The sequence below is a fragment of the Manduca sexta genome, chromosome 27 (genome assembly GCF_014839805.1).
Source record: "Manduca sexta isolate Smith_Timp_Sample1 chromosome 27, JHU_Msex_v1.0, whole genome shotgun sequence".
NCBI classification, from domain to species: domain Eukaryota; kingdom Metazoa; phylum Arthropoda; class Insecta; order Lepidoptera; family Sphingidae; genus Manduca; species Manduca sexta.
Window position 1 is genome coordinate 10,902,765 of NC_051141.1, and position 22,771 is coordinate 10,925,535.

Sequence of the window (22,771 nt, forward strand, 5' to 3'; positions counted from 1 at the left end):
CGCAAGAGAAGATCGACTCGTTTGTGCGTTTGGTGGTCCACTGTATCCTCAGCATTCGCTTCCAGCACTACATTTCGAACACATTGATCCCGTCTCTTTCTCGAGCTAGATTGTGCACGTTTCGACTCTGACTTCATAAAGGTAGACAGGGAATATTAACGCTCTGATGAGACGCATTGTGGTATTGATAATAATTCTTCTCTTCCCCCTATATGCTTTTGAGTCGAGCCATAGCGTCTTTGGCCATGCCGATTCTTCTATTTATCCGGGAAGCAACTATCTTCACACTATCTTTACTACAAATTTAGAAGGAAAGACTTGGGACAATGCCTAATAATCATAGGTCAAAGACTTATGAAGAAAAATTTTGACATTCCGGAATAAATGAAACAACATAGGTCTAAGATGTTTTTATACCGCTATAGTACATTATGCCGGGTCATTTTAATTATTGTCGCAAAATAAGAAAACAGTAAAATCACGATTTTTATAATTACCACATAAACTATAGTTTACATACAACCAAAATAACAAGATTTCCAAATTGTAACAATAATTCTAAACGCCGTGTCAAGCCCCCGAATGCGTTAGCCGCAACTACACTAGTTCCGTACGGCTCTGATGTCGGTGAGCGTAAGAAACAGTGTAATTTTCATAAGGATTTTATATGATACCGGTAAGTTAATTTAATATAAATTTGTGAAATGATTAATTAATCGTTATCAACAGAATGTTTAATAGCTAATACGAGGTGTTATAAGGCATATTTTTAGAGAAATTCACAATTTCATGGCTACCGTCATAATGTGGACAGAATTAAGGCGGTGAACTATATTGCGTACGTATGCCGCAATACTGGCAAATCGGTCCGAAATGTTTTTGTTTTTTATTTTTAACTGGTGTTAAGTTTAATTATAAATTTAATATCAATAAATTTAATAATGAAGGCTGATTAATGTGAGGTAATTACGGTATATGTTATTTATTTGTTTTATTGCATGAAAAATACAAAAACAACATCGTACTGGAGCTCTAACTGTACTGACCCTCACAGAGGAACCTCTTATAGTTGAATGAGTTATAATGATGGCACAAACGGGTTTTCCAGTAACCAAATATATATTAGAAAGAAAAAAGAAGAGCAAGGAAACGAAGAACAATTTCTATTTGTTTGTTGAATAATTACGTATATTTTTGTTTTTTAATTTTGACTTCATTAAGTATCTATTCATTTTTTAATGAAAGTAAGTTAAAGAAATGTATAAAATTGTGACAAATATTGTAAATTTATTTCATTAATTATAATTATTTTAGTCTATTTAAGTATATACTTGAAGACACTTAACATTGTTTTCCCTTTTATATAGAAAACGTATGCTTCAACATAGCACGGAATTACGTACAACGTATTCCGGCATTATGTTAGGAGCCAAATTTTCGCACGGAATTAGAGACAAACTCGAGGTGCCGTAAAATAACAACTATTTCTATAAATTAAAGCCTACGATGTAAAATAATGTTCTAAATTCATCTTATAATAACAGTCTTTGGAATAAAACAGTTTTCATTCCTATCACCTTACTACTTTTTCATCATCATCCTCAAAGTAGAAATTGCCTTAAGGCGATACCTCAAGGTCCATTTTCATACATTTTGTTTCGCCTTTAATCTGGGTAACTAAACAAGTATTGGCAAGTAAAGAATTTAAATTCACGTCTAGTTAGTGATTAGTTCTCGCAGTTGAAAGAAAAATGTAAAAATAATTAATAATCATGGATATTTCTGCCTTTAAAATTTCGTCATATTAAATCCAAAAAAAATGTTTTGTTGCAAGGTGCAGGTTACGGCACAACTGTCACGAATGTTTGTATATATGCGTTAAAGTCACACAGCTTGTCATTGTTCTGAGGTCACACAGGAATAACGTCACCTGACAACGCGTTTTAGCGCTAAATTATAAATGAAAAAGCAAACTTAGATTTTTAATAAATTGAGCATATTTCAACAATAAAAACATAATGGACGCTCTAAGTGAATAGCAACAATTCAGTCTCATATCCCCTCGGTCCATTGTAATTGCAGGTATAAGAGTTGCACCCACATTTACAACCCTTAATCCGCGAGAACGATTCATGTCAAATTAATTGAACTTAAACATTAGAATATGGCAAATGCCTAACTCATAGCTTTCTTGGAGTCATTATTGGTTAGTTAACAAACTAATTAACATTAGGAGTGATAAGCTGTTACAAAAAATAATTGTAATCTGATGGCAAATTTTAAGAGTTTTCCACCTCGTTAAGGCTGATTTTAGCCAAAATAACCCCCATGAAGAATACTATGTGTTTTTTATGAATATGTAAGTAAAGAGTCTGGAGAATATTTAGACCTAGATCTAGAACCACAAGTCACCGTTTAATTTTAATTTAAAGTAGAAAATTTAGTCATAATTCATAGAACGTAAGTTTTTCACTTTACACTAATATTTCCATAATTTTCAAAAGCGATGAAGCTGATTGTTTTTAGCAAAAAAATACAACTGATGAAAATTTAGTTGCAACAAAAAAAAGTCTCCTACTTTAATAAAAAACATTTAATCGTTCAAATCAAAAAATCTCACAATTTAGAAAAATATTCATAACTCGAAAACTATGAAAAATCGTGGTACATACAGAGGGGTGATTCGGCTACCCCAAGAGTGCTCTATTTCTGGACCTCTGCTTGACACTATTTTCTGGGACAGCCTGTATAAAGATGTAAATTAAAACATCAATAATAGTAAGGTATCTTTATTACAAATATTTAAATGATACCTAGGTATATACAAGATAACAAAAATTATACAAAACTTTTGAATCGTGTTGAATTTAGATATAGACCTACTTAAAAATCAGGTCCTGCTGTACTCAATCACTCTCACTAGCAAAAACGCAGATAATAACACAGCACTAAATAAATTCTTTAAATTAATATTACTTATACTTTACTTTTACTAATCTAAATAAAACAACCTTAACTAAAAAATAAATATTTACCACGCACCTCCAATATTACTACAGTGAAAGTAAAATTAAGATATTAGGAATGTGTCATCCTAAACACAATCACGTAGTATTTGTTTGGACTCGATAATAAAAATATAACGGTCTGTGCCCGCTTCATAGTATTAACAAAAACATTTCTCACAACACAATCGATGTAGATAAGGCGAAAACTTTTGCTCATGGAACTAATTTATGACCAATTAAAATGCTGACAAGAAACAATGAATAATTACTAAATTAAAATGAGTATTTAAAAACAAAATTGAATGCGTAATCCGAGCAGATTATTTTACCGTAGTTGATTTGTTTCGTACGAAGTTATAAACAAGAGGAAAAACACCATTTCGGCTGGTGGTCGAATTTTCGAGCGACGCAACCGTTCGATGTATCTTTGGGCTCTTTAAAAGTTATAGCAGTGAATCTATAAGCGAGCGAACATATTGGATAAACAAATAAGGGGTAAACCAAAAAGTATGTTTTTATCTCAGTTTGTACATGGGCGCATTTGTACATGTATATTGCTTGATGTGATTACAAAGTTATCATTCAATATCATAAATTCTCCACTCATATCTTAATCGAGAATATTTAGAAATACTAGTTTTACAATGTCTTAATACAATGTAATAAATATTATCTATTTTAATGAAACTAACACAAAATGTAAACACTGCTTTGTTAATTTCACGAAAGATGTGCGGTTTAGAATAATGGTAAATACAGTACAAATGTATTAAAGCAGTCGTTAATGTACTTACTATTCAAGCGGCTTGTGAATTTTCGAGTAAAACGGTAGTTTGTTTACATTGTTTAGAAATCACATTGAAATTAAATATTATAGAGTATGTATATTGTATATTTTATACAAAATATTATGGTGCTTTGCTAACCGGGATCTTTTAATTTAATTAATAACGCTATGAGAGCCCATTAGCAAATCTTTTTATGCCCCAAAGGAAATTAAACGTGTAATGCTCATTTCATGCACATTTTAATTTGACATAATTTTCCAGATTTAATCTGTTTATACCACCAGGATAGGAAAAAATAACAGCATTTTATTAATCAGTCTACGGGTTTAATTATGCGCTAGGAAAACATAATATTTTACAAAATCTCAACGATTCAATAATTTATTTCCGAGATCAATTCAAGTTTATTATGCTATTGCTCGGAGTTCCGGATTTGGCCATTAAGTACCATTTGAATAAAACCCTCATTAAATACGAGACAATATGAAAGCGACTAATTCATATGCGGTTATTGCTAATGTAAATGTCTGTTTACGACTGGACACGAACAAAAGTTGTTAAAAGAAAGCCACAGCACACTAAACTACTATAATGATGGGGCAACAGTAGGACTAATGTCAAACTATATTATACCGTTGATGGCATAGCAATACGCGATCAAATAAAAAATGCCCCATAGCTAATGCCAATGTCACATTATCGCGAATCGATAATGTGACATTGGCTACACATATTACTCCTTTCGAATAAAATGTTTTAAAAACCTTTATAAGACAGTGTAGCCACAACACAAAACAAGATCAATAGGACTAAAGGGGGCGAAAAATCGAGATTTAATATGTAAGACAAACTTTTTGATTCCTAACCTAATTTTTCAGTTCCAGTATGGATAAGGCATATGTGTAAATTACATGATATCTTGAGCAGATTTGTCAGTGTAATAATCTCGATTAAATTCATCCCTTAAATCCTTTTACACCATTGACAAATAATTATGTTTTAAAAATGACGTCGCGTTTCACAACCACCGACGTATTTTTATACAATGAGCGACTAGGCAATCGCGGTTCATTTTCCCTGTACTCACAATCGCGCAGGACCTTTGGGACTTGAAAGTAATCTAATTTCACATTTATTACGCGCGAGATCGCCAATTATAAATAAATTTATATTTATCAGCTCTACATTACATGTAGTCAAAGGTATTTACTTTTTTCATTTATTTTTTTAACTTATATATGTATTTACAATAAGATGAATTACATAAAATTGTTATAAAATCAAAACTCTAAATCTGATATTTATAATAATATTTTCCTTCGTATTACAACAGACTGACAAAAAATTTACATTCTTACATTAAAACAAATTCTTTGCAATTATTTGTATTAAAACTGTTTCGATATTTAATATTAATCAATAAAATTAGGACCATGTAATGAAATATAATATTATGCGTGACAATTTGAAGTATGAGTGAAGAGATCATCACTTGTAATGATAAATTGATGATATTACGTTAGCACAAACTGAATAATAGGGTTTTTGGTTTTGTTTCATTTCGTAAATAATCCTATGTGTAACAGCAAATAGTATGAAAAAGAAATCTTTCATAAAAATTGCTTTGAAATTGATAAAGTACTTAGCTTAGTAATTTATTTTTGAACTATGGCAATGAGCAGGAGTGGGCACGTTGTGGGGATATTGCTCCCTTTCATTCGTTTCACACATCGTAATCCTCGATGACGTCACGTGCGCGTACTGCGCGTCTCTTTTCGTTTCTCAAGACTTTTCTATCTACCGAAATTCAAAAGCTTATAACTTGATTTTGTACCAGATTTTAAACAAACTTTCCGTTTTAGAATCCATGTAAGATAAATATTTGATAAACATAATAAATAAAAACAAGTCAAATACCCTATTTCGTAAGGCTCGTACAAAATTTGTACCAGTACAAGTATTAAATCACCTACAATTTAATAAACTTTTCTCGATCAAAACCCGATTACATTTTTAGCACTTATTTAAAATTCACACCTGATATTCAGTTACGTACAGCTATGTTTCCTCAGAAGGATAATATTTTCTCACTTTTCACAGAATTATTAAATTTTAACATTCTCTGAGATTTCTTTTATATATCGACTGTAGCTTTTTGAATGAATAATTTAAAATTATTTTATGTTACAATATATTTTAATAATAATATTCATGTATTTAAATACTTTTACATTATATGCTATGATCCAGTTTGATAGTGAGCTTTTAAGTATTATGGTGACAATTAAGGAATTCCATGATACAAACTAAAGACACCATTATATTAATCTGTCTGTATAACAGTCACATTAAATTTACAGTTGATTGATCGTGGAGCGTGTCGAAATGAAAAAATATTGTTTACATTTATAACTTAAACACCACCATAATATTAAGCATCCGCAAACCTGAAGATGGAATCCACGGGCATCTACGCGTATCTACGCGCAAAGTAAGCTGCCCATAAAGAATATAACAGTCTACAAATGGCCTACGGCTTTGCCAAGAGCCAATCACTAAAGACCTCATCAAATATATAAGATTATTCATTATTAGTTCACGCCACTGCACGAAGCAGGGTACTAATGTATATTGCTATAATACAATTAAAGGTAAATTAAATTGATAAATCTATAATCAACTACGATGTTATTATGGTAGTAGTAAAGGGCTAGGCAATTAGATACCAAGTGAAGCACAATTAAATTCATAATACGTGAAGCGAAAACGTTATAGTACTACTTAAGCACATTGCGCGCACGGAGGAGGCGAGTCGCATCGTTAAACTTCATATACAGAAGTAGTGATAGCGACAAACAGAAGAGAGAAAACTCAATAAAGTCTAACTGAAAAATGTAATAAATTTCGTGGGCATTTCAAACACCGGGGAACCACAATTTTAATCTTTGAGTTCAAAAAGTGAATACGCAAATATAATTTCGCTACACTCCCTTATCACTCGCAACTTTCAACCCTTATTGAAAATCATAAGGTACATAATAATGTAATGTCGTAAGAACGACAATACGATACTTGTTTAAATTAATTCTGCGCTCTACACCTCTCTGCCTGCCCCTTCACCATAATACCATAACGCCGTACAATTTAATCACCTTGGAATTGGAAATAATATTAATAATCTTACAAACAATTACAATATATTATCTCAAAACTAGTAGTCATTGAGGTATATAGCATTTACGTGAGTTAATCAGATTCAATAATTAGTATACATTCCAGTTCTATATAACATTTTTTTGTGATTATATCTATATTAAATATCAGCATAAAACTCTTGATAAAACACCATTTGTAACATATATCATATATATCTCATATTTACTCCAAGATATTGACATGACTATATATTATGTATTTTAAGACTTTGCTCGAAATATCACGGGCGTTGCTTGCCTGGGCAGTGATGTGTCCCTGTGAAACTATTACCAACACGCCACTACGCGAGAAGTGACATATTTGTGCAATAGTACCCTGTAGACAATATTTTATTCTATAAGGTACCACAAAACAAGGCATTAAGGACTCAAGCGATGAAAGTACAAACTTCAAATGACATAACAGTAATTTTATACTTCATTATCTTATCAATTACAATTGTGGCTAGAATATATTTTAGTATACACACAGTACAATACAGTGGGTAACATGGTGCAATTATAATTTAAATCTAAGGCGATCAATTACAACTCTTGGGTCCTATTCACCTCTTTGACTATAATTATTACAAATCCTTATGCTAAATGTAATTTTTATAGCAATCTTTGTGTGGAATGTATACTAAAATTGAATTGTTGAAAGTCTCCTCAATAGGCATAATGACGAGTACTTCCCCAGGGAGTGACGTCATAAAACGGCAAGCTTGCAGTCCGAATAGGTACACGACGATTATCTGGAAACAATATACGAACGTGTTTAAATTCGAATTTATAACATAATTCGAAATACATACGAGTCATATTGAAACAGGCGACATAACAACAATATTGCAGATTGCATGGGCAGCATTATAATTACTCATATTACAACAACAATATGACTTATGTTTCGTAAGCAAAGTTACCCGTGCATGTAATTCCTTAAAAGTAAGGGCAGCATATTATATTTGTAGTAATTATTTAATCCATATAAAAACTATTGATTGTATTACTGTCACACCCACCATTACAAATCATGTGACCCAGGATCTACAATGACACTTTTAATTATTTGCCCCAGACAATAAAGCTCAGCGTCTCTAATAATTAAAAAAATACTATTTAAAGATGCAACAAGCATAGTGCTTTGTATGTATGCCCAATATTATATTTATTATAATATTACGATTATAATAATGTTTTGTCGGGCAATAAATAAACTCTGCATAAAACAAAATTAATTAAATTGTAAGTATAGTATAGTTGGAATTATAATTAGTTATTCAGTGCAGCAAAGCAGGAAATAAATTGGTTTCATACAAAAACAATTAACTTCAAACATGAGAACTTTTAAAAATAGAATAACCTCTTTTAATACTCTATAATTAAAAAGGGACTATGTTACAGCTCATGCAAACATTTTTTTTATTTGGAATGGGTATAAGTTGTAACAAAATTACGAATACCAAGAAAATTCGGCCTAGTTTCCATAACACAACTGCAAAAAATATTTACGTATTATAAGTTTCGACATAGCGCAAGGAGAGAAATATAGGTCCACAAAAGATCCAAGAAGTCGTAAGTTATAAACATTGTACAAAATATAAATAGTCGGTTATATAACAACAAGCGGATGGTCAAATTTTGCGTTACACTTTATAAACTAAGTGACACTTTGTAAACAATATACCCTTGAAAAATCCACAACATTATACAACGGCACACAACATTAATCAAGAAATCAATCATCACCAATATAGATGATTTATGTTTTCTGTCTCTCTTATCATGTCGTCAATGCGACTTCGTGATCATCGCAAACTCGCACGAATTTTAGTCGTACGAATCCGTAATCAAACGACGATCTTATTGGCATTCGCGCGACTAAAATGTTTGATAAACTATTAGCGAGAACTAAGTTCATATATTGATGTCTAACAGATATCCTAATTGAATTCGCGCAATAATCACTTTCTGTTGTAGTGGCGCGACGTGAAAGGCGGAGCAGGACCGTCTTATAATCTCATTTTCATCAAACATTGCGTACTACATCAGTTTTTTTTTTTGCAATTGAGACCCTAAAAAATAGGTCATCCACAAATTTTCCGAAAACAGAAACTAGAGCGTTTCCGACGTACATAGTTATCGCCGATGCCGTGCAAAATGTGAACCAGGATCTATGGCCGCTCACTTCTTAAATTCGCGCTAAGATCACGTGATCTTACCGCGTTATATTAGACCAAATTTTTTTAACGCGCGAACCTGCGATGGTCCCATTCCCAATTGGCACGACGATCGCGTAGTCGCGTTGTATTGGTACTTCTTCAGACATGATTCTACTAAAAGACGGCCGACACCTAGCCGGTTGATTGTGACAGCGAATTCAGTGGGTAGACCACAATAGGCTGACATGGAGAATGTCAGATGATCAAGGGCCGACTCTAACGGTCTTTTGTTGTTGACGAAATATACTTCATATTATATTTAGAACACAATATTTGCCTATTTTGTAATTTAAACTTTGTTTTAACACTTCTATCGTGGATTTCTCTGTAATTGATTTGATAGAACAAATAGTTTCCCAGGTATATCATTGGAATAATTACATTTCGCGAATGCGCTAGCGCAAACGACATCCACAAAGTTACAATATGTTTTATTTCGCATTGTACCATAATAATGATTATACTTATATTAAAATTCGCTTTCTTTCAGTAAAGCAGCAATACATAAATATTGAATACTTTCGACACAATATCTACGCATATGCAATTTATAAACCAATTGTACTTTAATGGTCTCAACATATTGTTTAGTGAATTAAGCAGAAACAACTTATTTATAATGAACAAAATTGTCCACAACTGGTATAAATAAAAAAATATTTTTAACAATTACTAACGTAAATAAAGCTTGATAGACTAATTAATAGTTAAACCTATATCTAAATTCTTCCAAAAACTTACGATGTGCCGTATTCTTAAATGATACGATTGAAATACCTATATTCAATAATATATTTACGTAGATATCATCAATTATTGTCAACAGACTGTGAGCTTATTGCCAGCATTTGCGTATAATCTATGTATTATGTCTATATGTGGACACGATATAGGCATTTTGTACATCATAGTTCATGTTTACGTTATAAAAGTTAATTATATCAACAAACTATTGAACTGTTATCATTACATTTGCTTAAATCATAAAACCTCATTAATTAAGTCCAAAGTTAAAATAATTTATGTTTTAATAATTCTTTTCATCGATATAATGCATATATTTTAGTCGCTGCTTATATTAAAACATAATGTTTGAATTTACATCAATAGCATATACATCGCAGACAACTCCACATTCGCGTATAAAAATAACAATCGCATGGCATCAACTACTAAATTAAAACTGAAGCCTACTATTAAAGTAAATAAACATAAAACCTCATAGCTGTTTTTCAAAGAAATAATATGGTGAATATTCTCAAGATTTGTCAAACTATTTTTTATCTTACGACACAATAGCTAAGCATTCTGACACAAGTACAAAGCTTAGGTAACATAAATATTTCAAACTAAACATGAATTATCATCATCCTGGATCTCTAGTTTCGAACCTATCCTTTATAATCACAGAATTAACATTATGCTATTATATAAATGATACATATGCATAAAGTTAAATATATACGTATCATTGACGTACATTCTATATACACGAACGTCTATATAAACTATTTGTTCAACGCCTGAACTAAAATGGCAACTAAAACATCACTGTTATAGCTTATTTATTCACTTGCACCACAAATAATTTTACTTATTTGACTAATATTTTTTATTCACATCCAGGTTCGCACTTAGACTCGCGTTTTTACATTATGAGCGCCACTCCGTACACAACCACATGCATCAATATAAGTACCATATTAAATCAGTTTGAATGGATGACAATTCAATTGAACACAATGAATGTTCGTAACGCCAAATCTAGTACATAGTACATATATATGATGATAAATATATATTGACATAAAAAAATATATCACCTTATTTATCTTTCGATGCAGTCGCTGTCGCCTTTGCGGGCTGTGGTATGATAGTAATCTCATCGTTAATCTTTAAAGGTTTGAGAAGCGAATCACTGTTCGCAGTAGTTTTCGCAGACGATGAGCAAGTTTTGCTCTTGTCCATAACTCGTTTAGCGACGACACTGTGCGTGGAGTACACGTGGTTCTCGAACTGCTTGTACATGCCAAATGTGGCTGTGCATACAGTGCATTTGTAAGATAAATGTGCCGGCTTCAATGTGAGACTGTGGTCTCTGGCCACATGGTTCAGCAGTTTCCATTGGTACACCTGGAATTTATAAACGTTTGTGTTAATAATACTGCCAATTACTTTTATATGTATCTAGCTAGGCAATTGTATTGTACGCACTCTGCCACAAACTGGACATCTGCCGGCATCTTTTCCCTTATTTGCAGCCTCCTGCATGGAACTGGTGACAAGGCCGTGTGAGCCCAACAAATGTCTCTCTAGCCCTTGATCGGTAAAGAACCTGAAAACAAACGCAAAAAGAAACCATTTTTTATGTTAACGCGAAAGTTAGACATTGGAATAAAACTATTTTGCGGATTCCCAAAATAGTTTTATGGATTGTATGTTTGGTGTATGTATATTTTTAGAGACGACAATATGATCTTAACGGAAAAATCTATTTTATTTTTCGCGCAGGTAGAAAATGTCTTAATCGTGGTGTAGGTGAAGCACACGCCTGCTACAATCATGACCAAAACACAGTAAAAGGCCGCGAAAAAGGAATAAATAAGCCATTAAGGGTGGTTCCTACCAAAATGGTCTATGACGAAAATCCAAGCACAATAAAATAAATCAGCCCTTTCAAAGGTCGCTCAGATTTGTCTTAAGTGGAACGTAGCTAATTTAGAACATTGCATAATTCTGGCTGAACCCTAATCTCCAAATGTAATACCAAAAAGTGAACCACTTTTTTTTCGTAGAATATTAGGATGTTAATTCTAACCTAAAATATAAATGTACCGAGAAACATTAGACAATGGTAGATCTATAACGTGCTTCCCAAATTACTTTTAAAATGAAATAAATATAAGACTCGTAAGGTGAAGGAAAAATGAAATTGATAATATTTATTTATAAATAAATATTCTCAAATATAGCAACATACCTGTCACCTTAAAATAAACATTGTCTGACCTACACGTTACAAATAAGGTGCTTTATTCGGCAATCTTGCATTTTGTTATTTCCCACTCCGCGAGTCTTCCATGTTTTGCTGATAAGTAATGTGAATGTGAACAAACCACATACCTAAATTGACATTTTTGGCAGTTAAGAGGAGGCCTGTTGTATATCATCTTCGGGTGTATCTTGACTTTGTGTATCCACTGCATGTGGTTCCTGAGTTGTTCGAGGTCCTTTATGTAGCCGTCGCATATTTCGCAAATCACGAACGTGCTCTTCGACTGCTGCACGGGCGGCGGCTGAACGGGCTGCGGTTGTCGCGGCAAAGGCGTGATAGATATAGACGGCTGGTGCACGACCTTCTGTTTCTGCAATAACCACAGATATCACCTTGTAACGCCTTTGAATGGTGAATGCCATATTACGCGCTAGTACGTCCAATTTCGCACAATATTCGAACTCTATATACAAAGCCGCATCGCTCTTGTTAAGATATAATATTGATATACTATTGATACTGAAATCAAAACTGCCTTTGGATCAGTTACATTTGAATCATTGACAAATGACGCGCTTGGATACTTCCTTTTTAAAAATATAACAAATATAAAGGCAATAAATATAAGGGTATTAAGTTCTCAAACAATATAAACGCTAAGTATTTGACCAAATCTGTAAAATTTATACTTCTGTATTATATATAAAGCTGAAGAGTTTGTTTGATTGAACGCGCTACTCTCAGGAACTACTTGTTCAAATTTTAAAAAATGATAGTATATTAAATACCGCCATGTTAATAAGCCATAGCGTTCGGGTTTTATACAAACTTTTGCTGGTAATATCTATATTTAGCTCTTATCAAAATATTGAGTAAATAAATTGTTTTCATGCGTATTTTTCTATTTGTTTCCCCCAGAAGCATTCCGCACTAGGCGCAGACAAAGGGCGGTATTGTTATGAAATAGTCAACGATGTTGATGGTTTTCGGTTATTTAAATCGATAGATCTCATCATTATTATATTGGAAATGAGAGTGTAAAGCTTAGCAGATTGCACATTAAATGTATTGAGAGTATTTGTTTAAAAGATTTGATGTGATTGGGTGATATTGCATATTATCCGTAGTAAACACCGTACGCTTTAAATATGAACCAAAGTAAAAAGCTTTTATATCCCCTTCAAGCTATAGAGACAGTTCATGAGCACCATCAGAATCAACTGCTTCTTTATATACAACTTAGATTAGATCCTTCTTTGTCAATTATTGGTCTAAAATTTTATTTTCATAAAGACTTTAGTCATGTATTTTATTTTACATGTTACTTCAACAACATTATCGTGGGCTTAAATATTAAGTCAAATGTTCGTATGAAACCCTGTATAATTGGCCCATAGCTTACAAAACAAGTAGGTTCACTTACCGTGGGATAATTCGATGAAGGAATCACAGGCGAGTTATGCCTGGCCATAATGCCTCCACGTACAATGGGCGTTCCGTGGACCGGCGCAGCTCGCGGCGGGATCGCCATAGGCGAGCGGCCACGTGGCCTGTAGGCCGAACTCACACCAGGCAACATATTGGCCACTGTCATTGGCCTGCTCAAGTTGGGGCCCAAATTACCACGATTGAATGAACTTTGATACGGGTTCATAACACTATTGCGCGATTTTGTTATCTGAAACATAAAATTATCCATTGTTATAGATTCCATAATAAAATATAAGATAAAATATGAATACTCAACAATATACCTTTGGTATTTTAGCTGGAGGTTCCCACTCAATTGGTGGGGCTAAATTCAAATCTGGCTTAAACCTCTTTGCACATGGAATCAAGTGACGGGCGAGTTTGCCCTTACCATTATCCTCAAATGGACAGTTAGCACATTGATGATATGCAGGGGCTCTTTCTAATTTCCCTCTAATATTGTGTTCTGCTTCCATGTGGAATAAGATATCATGTGGACTTCGGATTTCAAAGGAACAGAAATTACATTTATATACATTATTTTTCATATGTGGGGTTTCTAAATGATGAGACATGACTAATGCAGATTCAGACTTGAAGCTACAATATTCGCATTTCTTCTGAGTAAATGAATATGGCAAATTATTTTCTTTACTTAATTCTATATTTTTCATTAAGGATGCAATAGAAGTCTCGGTAGCTTTAGTGCTATGACCTGACTTTTTCTCTCGATGCATCTTTCTATTTTGCTGTTTTAATAAATCATGTTGTACATATTCCTGGACTAGATTATAGCCAATATCAATGAAAAATTTACCAAGAGAACAGTCAAAGTAATTATCAGATTTAGATTGACAGATTTGTTCCGAAGTCAATTCAGTAACTTCTTTTATGTTATCAATTGGATCTGCTTTATCCTTGATGACTGTTATTTTATCTTCTTCATCACTAAGGATATCATCATCAGAGTCTGTAGATGATTCTCCATCCCAGGAAACATCATCATCTTCATCTTTACGCTGATTTCGTTCTGAAAAGAGTATAATCATAATATTTTGAAATAAAATATGAATAGTTTATATTTTTTAGATATAATACCTTTTTTTTCAGCCTTTTTCTTCAATTTTTCTGATTCTCCTTTATCTTCCTCAAATGGTTCTCCTTCAGCCTTTTCTTTTTTATCTTGTTTTGTGTTATCATCTTTATCATTCTCTTCTTTTTGTTTATCTTCTTTTGTAGGAGTATCTATATCTTCTTTGGCTTTTATCTCGTCTAGTTCTTTGCCTAGTGTATCTACAAATTCCCTAAAAGGTTTCAATGAAGGTTTTTCATAAACATAAGGAACAATGAATGAAGGTGCTTCCACAACAAACATATCATCTGTTAAAGAAGGTAAAATAGATGGAGGCTGTGGAGTAACATTGTTAACTGTATTATTTTTACTGTTTATTGGTGTCACAGTTGTTCCTCGAGCAATAATACTCTGATATAAATTGTGTGCACTTGTGCTCATGGTTACACCTGCAACTTTGTTTACTGGTCTTTTTTCAGAGTTTGTATCTATAATCACTACAGTGGGTTCTTTTTTCTGGTTGTTACTATGATTAGATTTCATTTGCTTAGCCGCCATCTCCACAAGAGATCTTGTGTTGTTAATGATAATAGGTTTAGATTTATGCCTCAATGCATCTACATAAACTATTTCTTCTACATCTGACTCGGTACCATTTTCCATGTCATCAATGTATCGTTTTCTCTTTATAGCTCTGCTACTTCTGCGCAGTTGGACTTTTTCATCACCTTTTGTGTCTGGTTTTTCAACTTGTTTTATAGTGGATTCCTCATTATCACTTTCAATTTCTTGAATTTCAGGGCTTGTTGAATCATGGGAATTCCCATTATGATTATCCATTCTATCATTTTCTAACATTATTATATCATTCTTTGTTTTTTGACTTCCATGAGAAGACTCATCACATCCATCTATCTCATGATCCGTTATGATACCAACAGAATCATGAGCTTTGTGTTCTCCATCAGAAGCATCTTCTTCTGATGAGTCATCTTCAGAATCAATTTCATCTTCCATATTCTACAAGAATAATAGCATTGCGTATTACTTTGTAAAGTATTGTTTAAAGGGAACAGAATAAAATATTATTAGATATAATTTTTATAAAAATATTCTAATATCAATAAATTATAATAAAATTGTACAGTAGTACATTTATTCACTCTATTTTTTATTGTAAATATTTATGGAATATAAACTAGGAGTTTTTGGGAATCCTGATATTTACAGCAAGTTTGTGAGATTATATTTCAGTGTAACAATTTAAAATAACATTTTATTTGGTTTAAACCTGGTAATGCTACATATTGCATAGTAATATTAAGTTGTTTAATATTTTTCACTAACATATTGGCTATGTACGTAATGCATGGTTAGAGTATATAGTAAGGCGATCGCAGCGCACCCCATACCAGAAATTTATAAATTATTTGTTTCTGTTTATAACATCAATATACAGGATGTCCCAGAAAGTAGTGTCAAGCCGAGGTCCAGAGATAGAGCACCCCTTGGGGTATCCGAATCACCCGTATGTATGTCCGCGATTTTTCATAGTATACGAGTTATGAATATTTTTCTGAACTTTTAAGAATTTTCGATTTGAACGATTAAATGTTTTCTTTAAAAAAAAATAGAAGACTTATTCGACATTTATTTATCGACTCTAAATTTTCATTAGTTGTAATTTTTTGCTAAAACCAATCAGGGCCCTTATTCTGTATGATAGTGTAAACGCGTAACGCGGCCGTGTCATGTTATCTTCGGGAAAAGTGCGTGGAACGGTATTCTGTAAGCCAAATTTCTATAGTCCTAAACATGACGCGTTGTGTTACGTGCTTGTTACGCACTGTTAAAATAACGTGCGGGATAGAGAATAAGGCCCCAGATTCGTAACTTTAATGAAAATTATGAGAATGTTGGTGTAAAGTGAAAAATTTACATTCTATGAATTATAACTTAAATTTTCTTCTTTAAAATAATAAACTAAACAGGTGATTTCGTAGTTCTAAGGTAAGTCAAATACTTTTCCAAATTCTCAACTTACATATTCATTAAAAAAACATAGACCTTCATGGGGGCGATTTTGGCTAAAATCAGCCTTAAAAGACAGCAAGGTGGAAAATTCTTAAAATTTGCCATTAGATTACAATTTTTTTTTTTTTGATTTCTCATCACTCCTAGGATTAACTAGTTTGTAAACTAACCGAAAATGACTGCAAGAAAGCTATAAGTTAAACATTTGGCATGTACAAAGTGCCCATGAATCTCTTGATATTAATACAAATCCATTAATAAAATATAAACAAGTCAATACCAGTTATGCTTAAATGTGTACCTGAAATACAATTATTAATTATTGCATTTTTGAAATCGCATCCCCAAATCCAAACCAAACAAGTTTATAAAATAATAAAGAAACATGTAAACAGTTTTTTAAGAATCTATCTAAAGGTATGCAATGTACACATTTGTATAATGTCATACTGATAAAAATGTATCTGACATTTATACACTTTTACACTGGTCTGACACAGTTCAGGGTGGGAGTTCAGTTAGGGTAGGAGGCGAGACTAAACCGACATTTGCCCATTTATTCCTCAGACAGCAATTCACTTGCACATATGCTCTGCAAATGTTTTTTATTTGCAATGTCATCAGAAACAAAATATGTTGCCAGTATATTATATATGTAATATTTACATAAACACATATATATTAAATCAAACATACTCAAATTCCTTGAATGAGTATGTATGAACCATTTAAGCATTATAAAGTTTTTATTAGAATAAAGTAAAAGTATGTATGCTATAAATAACAATAACTAAAAACATTTTCATTGATTCATATCAAAGCAAGTCTTAAGCTGTATATAAAATTTTAAATCTATAACCTCAATAATCACAAACTAGATAATATATATTTTTTTTAAACTGTTAAAACACTTGCCTGTTAATTTAGCTTCTTTTTTTAGTTATATAGTTTGCATAATCAAAGTAATGAACCCACAAAATGTTATGTATTGTTCATGCTTTTCTCTCCAAAACCATATTATACATTATTCCCCTATTATAAACTCATGTTTTATATCAGCTATAGGTAATTTATACATAGAAGTTACTAAATTGTTATTAGAGACAATTCAAAATATTATACAATAATTACATCAACCCTGTTTTATATACTGCCCTGCTGCTGGGCATGGCGTTCCTCAACTACTGAAAGGAATTAGGCCTTAGTCCACCATGCTGGCCTAGTGCCGATTGTTAGACTTCACAACCCCTCAAAGCTCCAATAGAGAACTTTTCAGGTGTACAGATTTCCTTACAAAATATTAAATAGCTTGTAATTATTTTAATAATAAGTGACACTGTTCAGTTGTTGTTCAGTTCAAATCCCATTAATAATTCACAGCATTTAAACACTTCATGTTTAAAAGATTATTACAATTAACACTATGAGTGTATTTATTAAATACACAACAGCAATGCAATGTACAGGAAAATTCAAAAGTATATCTTATGAGGAACGTGCTATAACGCAATATTTCTACTAAAACCATTGCACACTGTTATATATGAAGTAGGTGAATTACCATGGCTAGTACAATTGAAATTAAACACCATGATTAAAGACAGGACGGACACAACTGACATTTCATTTGACACTATAAAGAGTACAAATTGTAACTTGTAAGTCCCCATTAAAAATGTATGTGTAATCAACTAATCATTGGAAATCATATAGAATAATAGATTGTATAGTTAAGTATAATAATTTATGAAGTGCCAATTTGGTACTGTTGTAAACGATATTTAGCTTAGTAAATAAAAACATAAATTGCTGTTGGCAACAAATTATTCTATAACAATGTTATTATTTATTAACTGTAAAGCATGAATTATCAAAACTTGTTTGCTTAATGTGTACTGTTAATTCTATAAGCAAACAATTAAAATAAACTTACCTCAATGATTTTGTCATATGATTCATCAATTTTGTGCTCATTAGTTTTTTCAGTACTAGTATGTAAAACATCCATGCAATTGGAGCGTGAATCATCATTACTACCACAAGAGTTCTCTACATCACCATTTTCTTGTTCAGTTTCATTTTGAGTATGGCCATCATTGGACCAATCCTCAGTATGTACAGATTTGTCATTATTCTTCTCAACAGACTCTAAGTTGGCTTCACACCCAACATTAGACGATGGTGTTGTTGTGTTTATGTCACTGTCTGCATTGGGGCTGTTTTCAGTGCAAATAGCTTCATTGGCATCATTCTCTGGGAATTGTATATTGTCTTGTGGCTGATCATTAGGTGAACTAGGAGCATTGAGAGGATCTTCCATAGTGCCATTTACTTCTCCATTCATATTGATACAAAACTACATTCCATGTGACACACACCTGTCAAAACAATCACAAATTAGGTTAGGTATGTCTAATGTCTTCATGATCATGAGAATGAGACAAGAAGTATCTGAGCGTCATATTTTTTATAGTGAACAACCGCCCCCTCCCGCCGCCCTTCTCCCCCCTGGCAAGGCGCTAGCAATCAAAATGGCGGTGCCATGGTATAGCTCTAGAGCTACGTGTACATATTATTTCATGACTTCAAAGGTCACATCCACTAATAAAAAGAAAACTCCATAAAATCATAAGTATGATGTGGAATTGAATAATATAACCCACAGAGTACGCTGACGTATCTTGCAATGTAAATATGAACACAAATTCGTCTCAAAACAACAATAAACGATCTTACCACCGCACTGTTAATCATAACCCCTAGTTACTATGAATATTGTTAATTACAGCGCATTTCATTTTATTTGTATTATATTTGTAACGTCCAAATTAAACTCATTTTTAAAAGTAATTTATGTATTTGTGAAAATCTAAATAATTTTATGAATAAATGATGCCGGTATATTTTGTCTACTAAAGCAAATTCTGCGTTAAATAATAGCATAAGCTCGTCAAATTATTGGCTTACTTGAGGTCTCGATAACTATAAATCCGCAGAGCAGCGCGCTCAATGATCCTTTTTTCCACCACTAGTTTACTGCTTGGTAGATATTCCAATAGCGAGACCCAAAACGATTTTGTTATTTGAGAAAGCACTCTGAGAACTCAACAGTCTTAAGATTTTGAGATGCAACACAAATTAAAAAACAGTTTTCTTAAAGACACTGGTAACCATAAGCACGTAATTATTTCAGTCATTGATGATAATATAAATTGTGCGAAAGTACATGAACTATCGCCAGTCGTCACAGTCCAAATGCAATATGGCGGCAATGAGTTGGTCACGTGACCTCTGAGACCAGTGCTGGGCTTTTGAAAGAACATACAGAGTAGTATGGTGAAATCAATGATATATCAAAGAGTTACATGTATTATTCAAACAATCGATTCTGGCAAAAATTCATATTATGAAAACTACATATGCCAAAGCATATTAAATAATATATAAAGCTTTTTGGCGCATTGAAACACACATGACAAGGAAATTTCCATTTCTTTAATTTAGTTATTAAAAATACACATAAGGTTTCATTTAAATCATGGTAAAATTATTTTTAAATTAAGTATCTCAAAAATTACAAAATTATGAAACTTTTCCCCTGTCATAAATGATTCGGCGCGCGACTTCACTAGTAATCGGCTAGGCGACCAGTGAAAGAGAATTACTATTAGAATTACTATTCTAATTTATTGGTCTCTGATTACTAAGGTCAGTCGGGGGAAGTGCGCCATAAAATTTTCATAGCTGGATTCAATGCAAAATAATTTCTTTTTGTGCTGACTTAAGAATGTAATTTTATTAATTTAAGAATATTTGGTATTTTGTGATAACAACCTATAGCCATTCAAGGAAATCGGACCATAAATTAATAATATTTTGCTCAAAGTAAAAAAAAATAGTAGTAGGCGCACTTGCCTCCGGAAATGGGGTAAGTGCGCCTGTGTAAAAAAAAACGCCAATATGAAACATTATAAACAAAATACTCACTTTAGTCCATAGAGAAATAAGTTTTACACGCATTGCTCTTGGATAATTTTTAATCAATCAATATTATAACAAACTATGGCTATCAAATCAAATTCGGGGTAAGTGCGCCATATATATGTAAATCAGGGCTTGAAAACATTTTAGAATTTTTATTGATATATAATTTTTTGCTATGTAAGAGTTTTGTGTGCGAATATGTTGGAATAAAAAAAATGTTAGCCCTAATATAAAATGCATTTTATTTCTAAAAACTAAAAAAAACATAAAAAAATTTAGGAATTAACAATTTTGAATGCGTTATAACTCAATTACTTAGAATTTGGCCTTATGACATTTGATATGTTTTAGCTGCATTATATCCAGATAACGTGCCTGATCGAACAGCAACCTATTCACGTAAAGTTGCTCTAGACCAAGGTATTTCAGTTTTTCTTTTGTAAAAACGAATTAACTAATACGCCCTTTTATTTAAGTCGGCTCAAAACAAAATACCTTGAGTACAAAAATTCTGCTGTTAAGTATAACATTTTAATAATAATAATTCATATTAGTAAAACTTATTCTCAAAAAGGTTGGTTATATATGGATCAGGGGCAAGTGCGCCATACGACTATTAACTGTGGCGCACTTGCCCTACTCGACAATTTTTAAGTACATTTTTTCGCATTGCTAAAAAATCATTTATTTGAGTATATTTAAATAAAATTCAGGCAGGAAGTTAAAATAAAAGGTTTAAACTATGTATTCACCTTACTGGTTTACAGAAATATGTTAAATATCTTGAAATATTTGATGTTATCTTTCACGGGGTCATCTCTGTTTACAGCTCTAAATGACACTTAAAATAAAATGGCGAATAAATCGTATTAAAATGAACATAGCCATTTATGTTTTTTAGTGGAACTGTATTTCAGTTAGTAGCATAGATGTAAGATTGCGGTAATTGTATAACATTAATAGTTCTCGATATTTTTAGGGTAGGTGCACTTACCCCGTCGGCGCACTTGCCCCACCTGACCTTATGTATCAAAGTTTATGTGGAAACGAGTAAGCTGCTCGCTCGCCTAAGCAGCTACCTATTTAACAGTAGAAAAACCATCTAATGTTTACAAATATGTACAAAGCACGGCGTGGTATTGAGATTTATGAGTCATTAGATGATAAGTCTCATAATGCCCAGTAAATACGCTGGTTATAATGTCATTCAAACCAAAACATAACAGTGCATGCACACTGATGCTTGACTATAATTATAGACAATGGGGTGATACCAAACGGCCACTCACATAGGAAATCTCAGCCATCACTCAATTCCAGTAAGATTTCCACCACTCCTGAACTTGCATAAATCTAGAATAATTATGGTTGCATACAAAGACGTTTTACATAAATTTTGTAATAAAAACATCTTAGGTTGCATATACATTGCCAACAATAAATACGGTTAGTAAAATAGGGATGGGTAGAGGGGAAATAAGGCCTCTAGAAATCTCGCTCACTAATTATTAAACGTAGATAATAACAGGATGGCACTGAAAGTTGATTTCCTCTGAAATAGCGATATCTCGCCATATAATCTAATATATATATATATATATATATCATATAATAATTACGGACTGAAATAAAATAATTTAATTTCAAATAGTAAATAGTAAATCAACATAAAAGCTGTAAAAAAATCAAAAGTAGGTTTCTTCTTGTTTCTTTAGAAGTTAAATGGTATAGACATGCTCCAGATAATTTGTTCTACATAATGAATAGATCGGCCATCGGCCAGACAACGGTATTAGCTTTTTTCGTAAATGAAAAAATTAATAGGTAGCAATCTATAATGTAAGACGCATTACCAAACATACCAGCTACGAATATATTTTATATACTAATACGATTATATATAGGTACCAACCTATGTAGGTCGGTAGATAGATTCATAGTCGGTCGATGGGTTAGGATACTTGTAGGTCATTACTTTAGTATAAGAAAAAAAATATCGAT

General features: G+C 32.4%; 1 protein-coding gene across 2 annotated transcripts; it reads right to left on the reverse strand.

Annotated features, from left to right (window-relative positions):
- Positions 1-2,771: 2,771 nt before the first annotated feature.
- On the reverse strand, positions 2,772-20,061 carry LOC115444922 (MOG interacting and ectopic P-granules protein 1). Of its 2 annotated transcripts, XM_030170915.2 has the most exons (9): positions 19,754-20,060; positions 18,720-19,164; positions 14,779-15,772; positions 13,965-14,710; positions 13,634-13,888; positions 12,339-12,580; positions 11,430-11,550; positions 11,039-11,348; positions 2,772-7,745 (listed from the first exon to the last, which is right to left on the reverse strand). In XM_030170915.2, exons 2-8 carry the CDS (start codon positions 19,128-19,130, stop codon positions 11,040-11,042), a joined length of 3,078 nt encoding a protein of 1,025 aa, XP_030026775.2. In that variant the 5' UTR covers positions 19,131-19,164; positions 19,754-20,060; the 3' UTR covers positions 2,772-7,745; position 11,039. The 2 variants fall into 2 exon arrangements, with proteins under 2 accessions (XP_030026775.2, XP_030026776.2); XM_030170916.2 differs by lacking the exon at positions 2,772-7,745 and having other exon boundaries at positions 11,035-11,348; positions 19,754-20,061.
- Between the last annotated feature and the right edge of the window lie 2,710 nt (positions 20,062-22,771).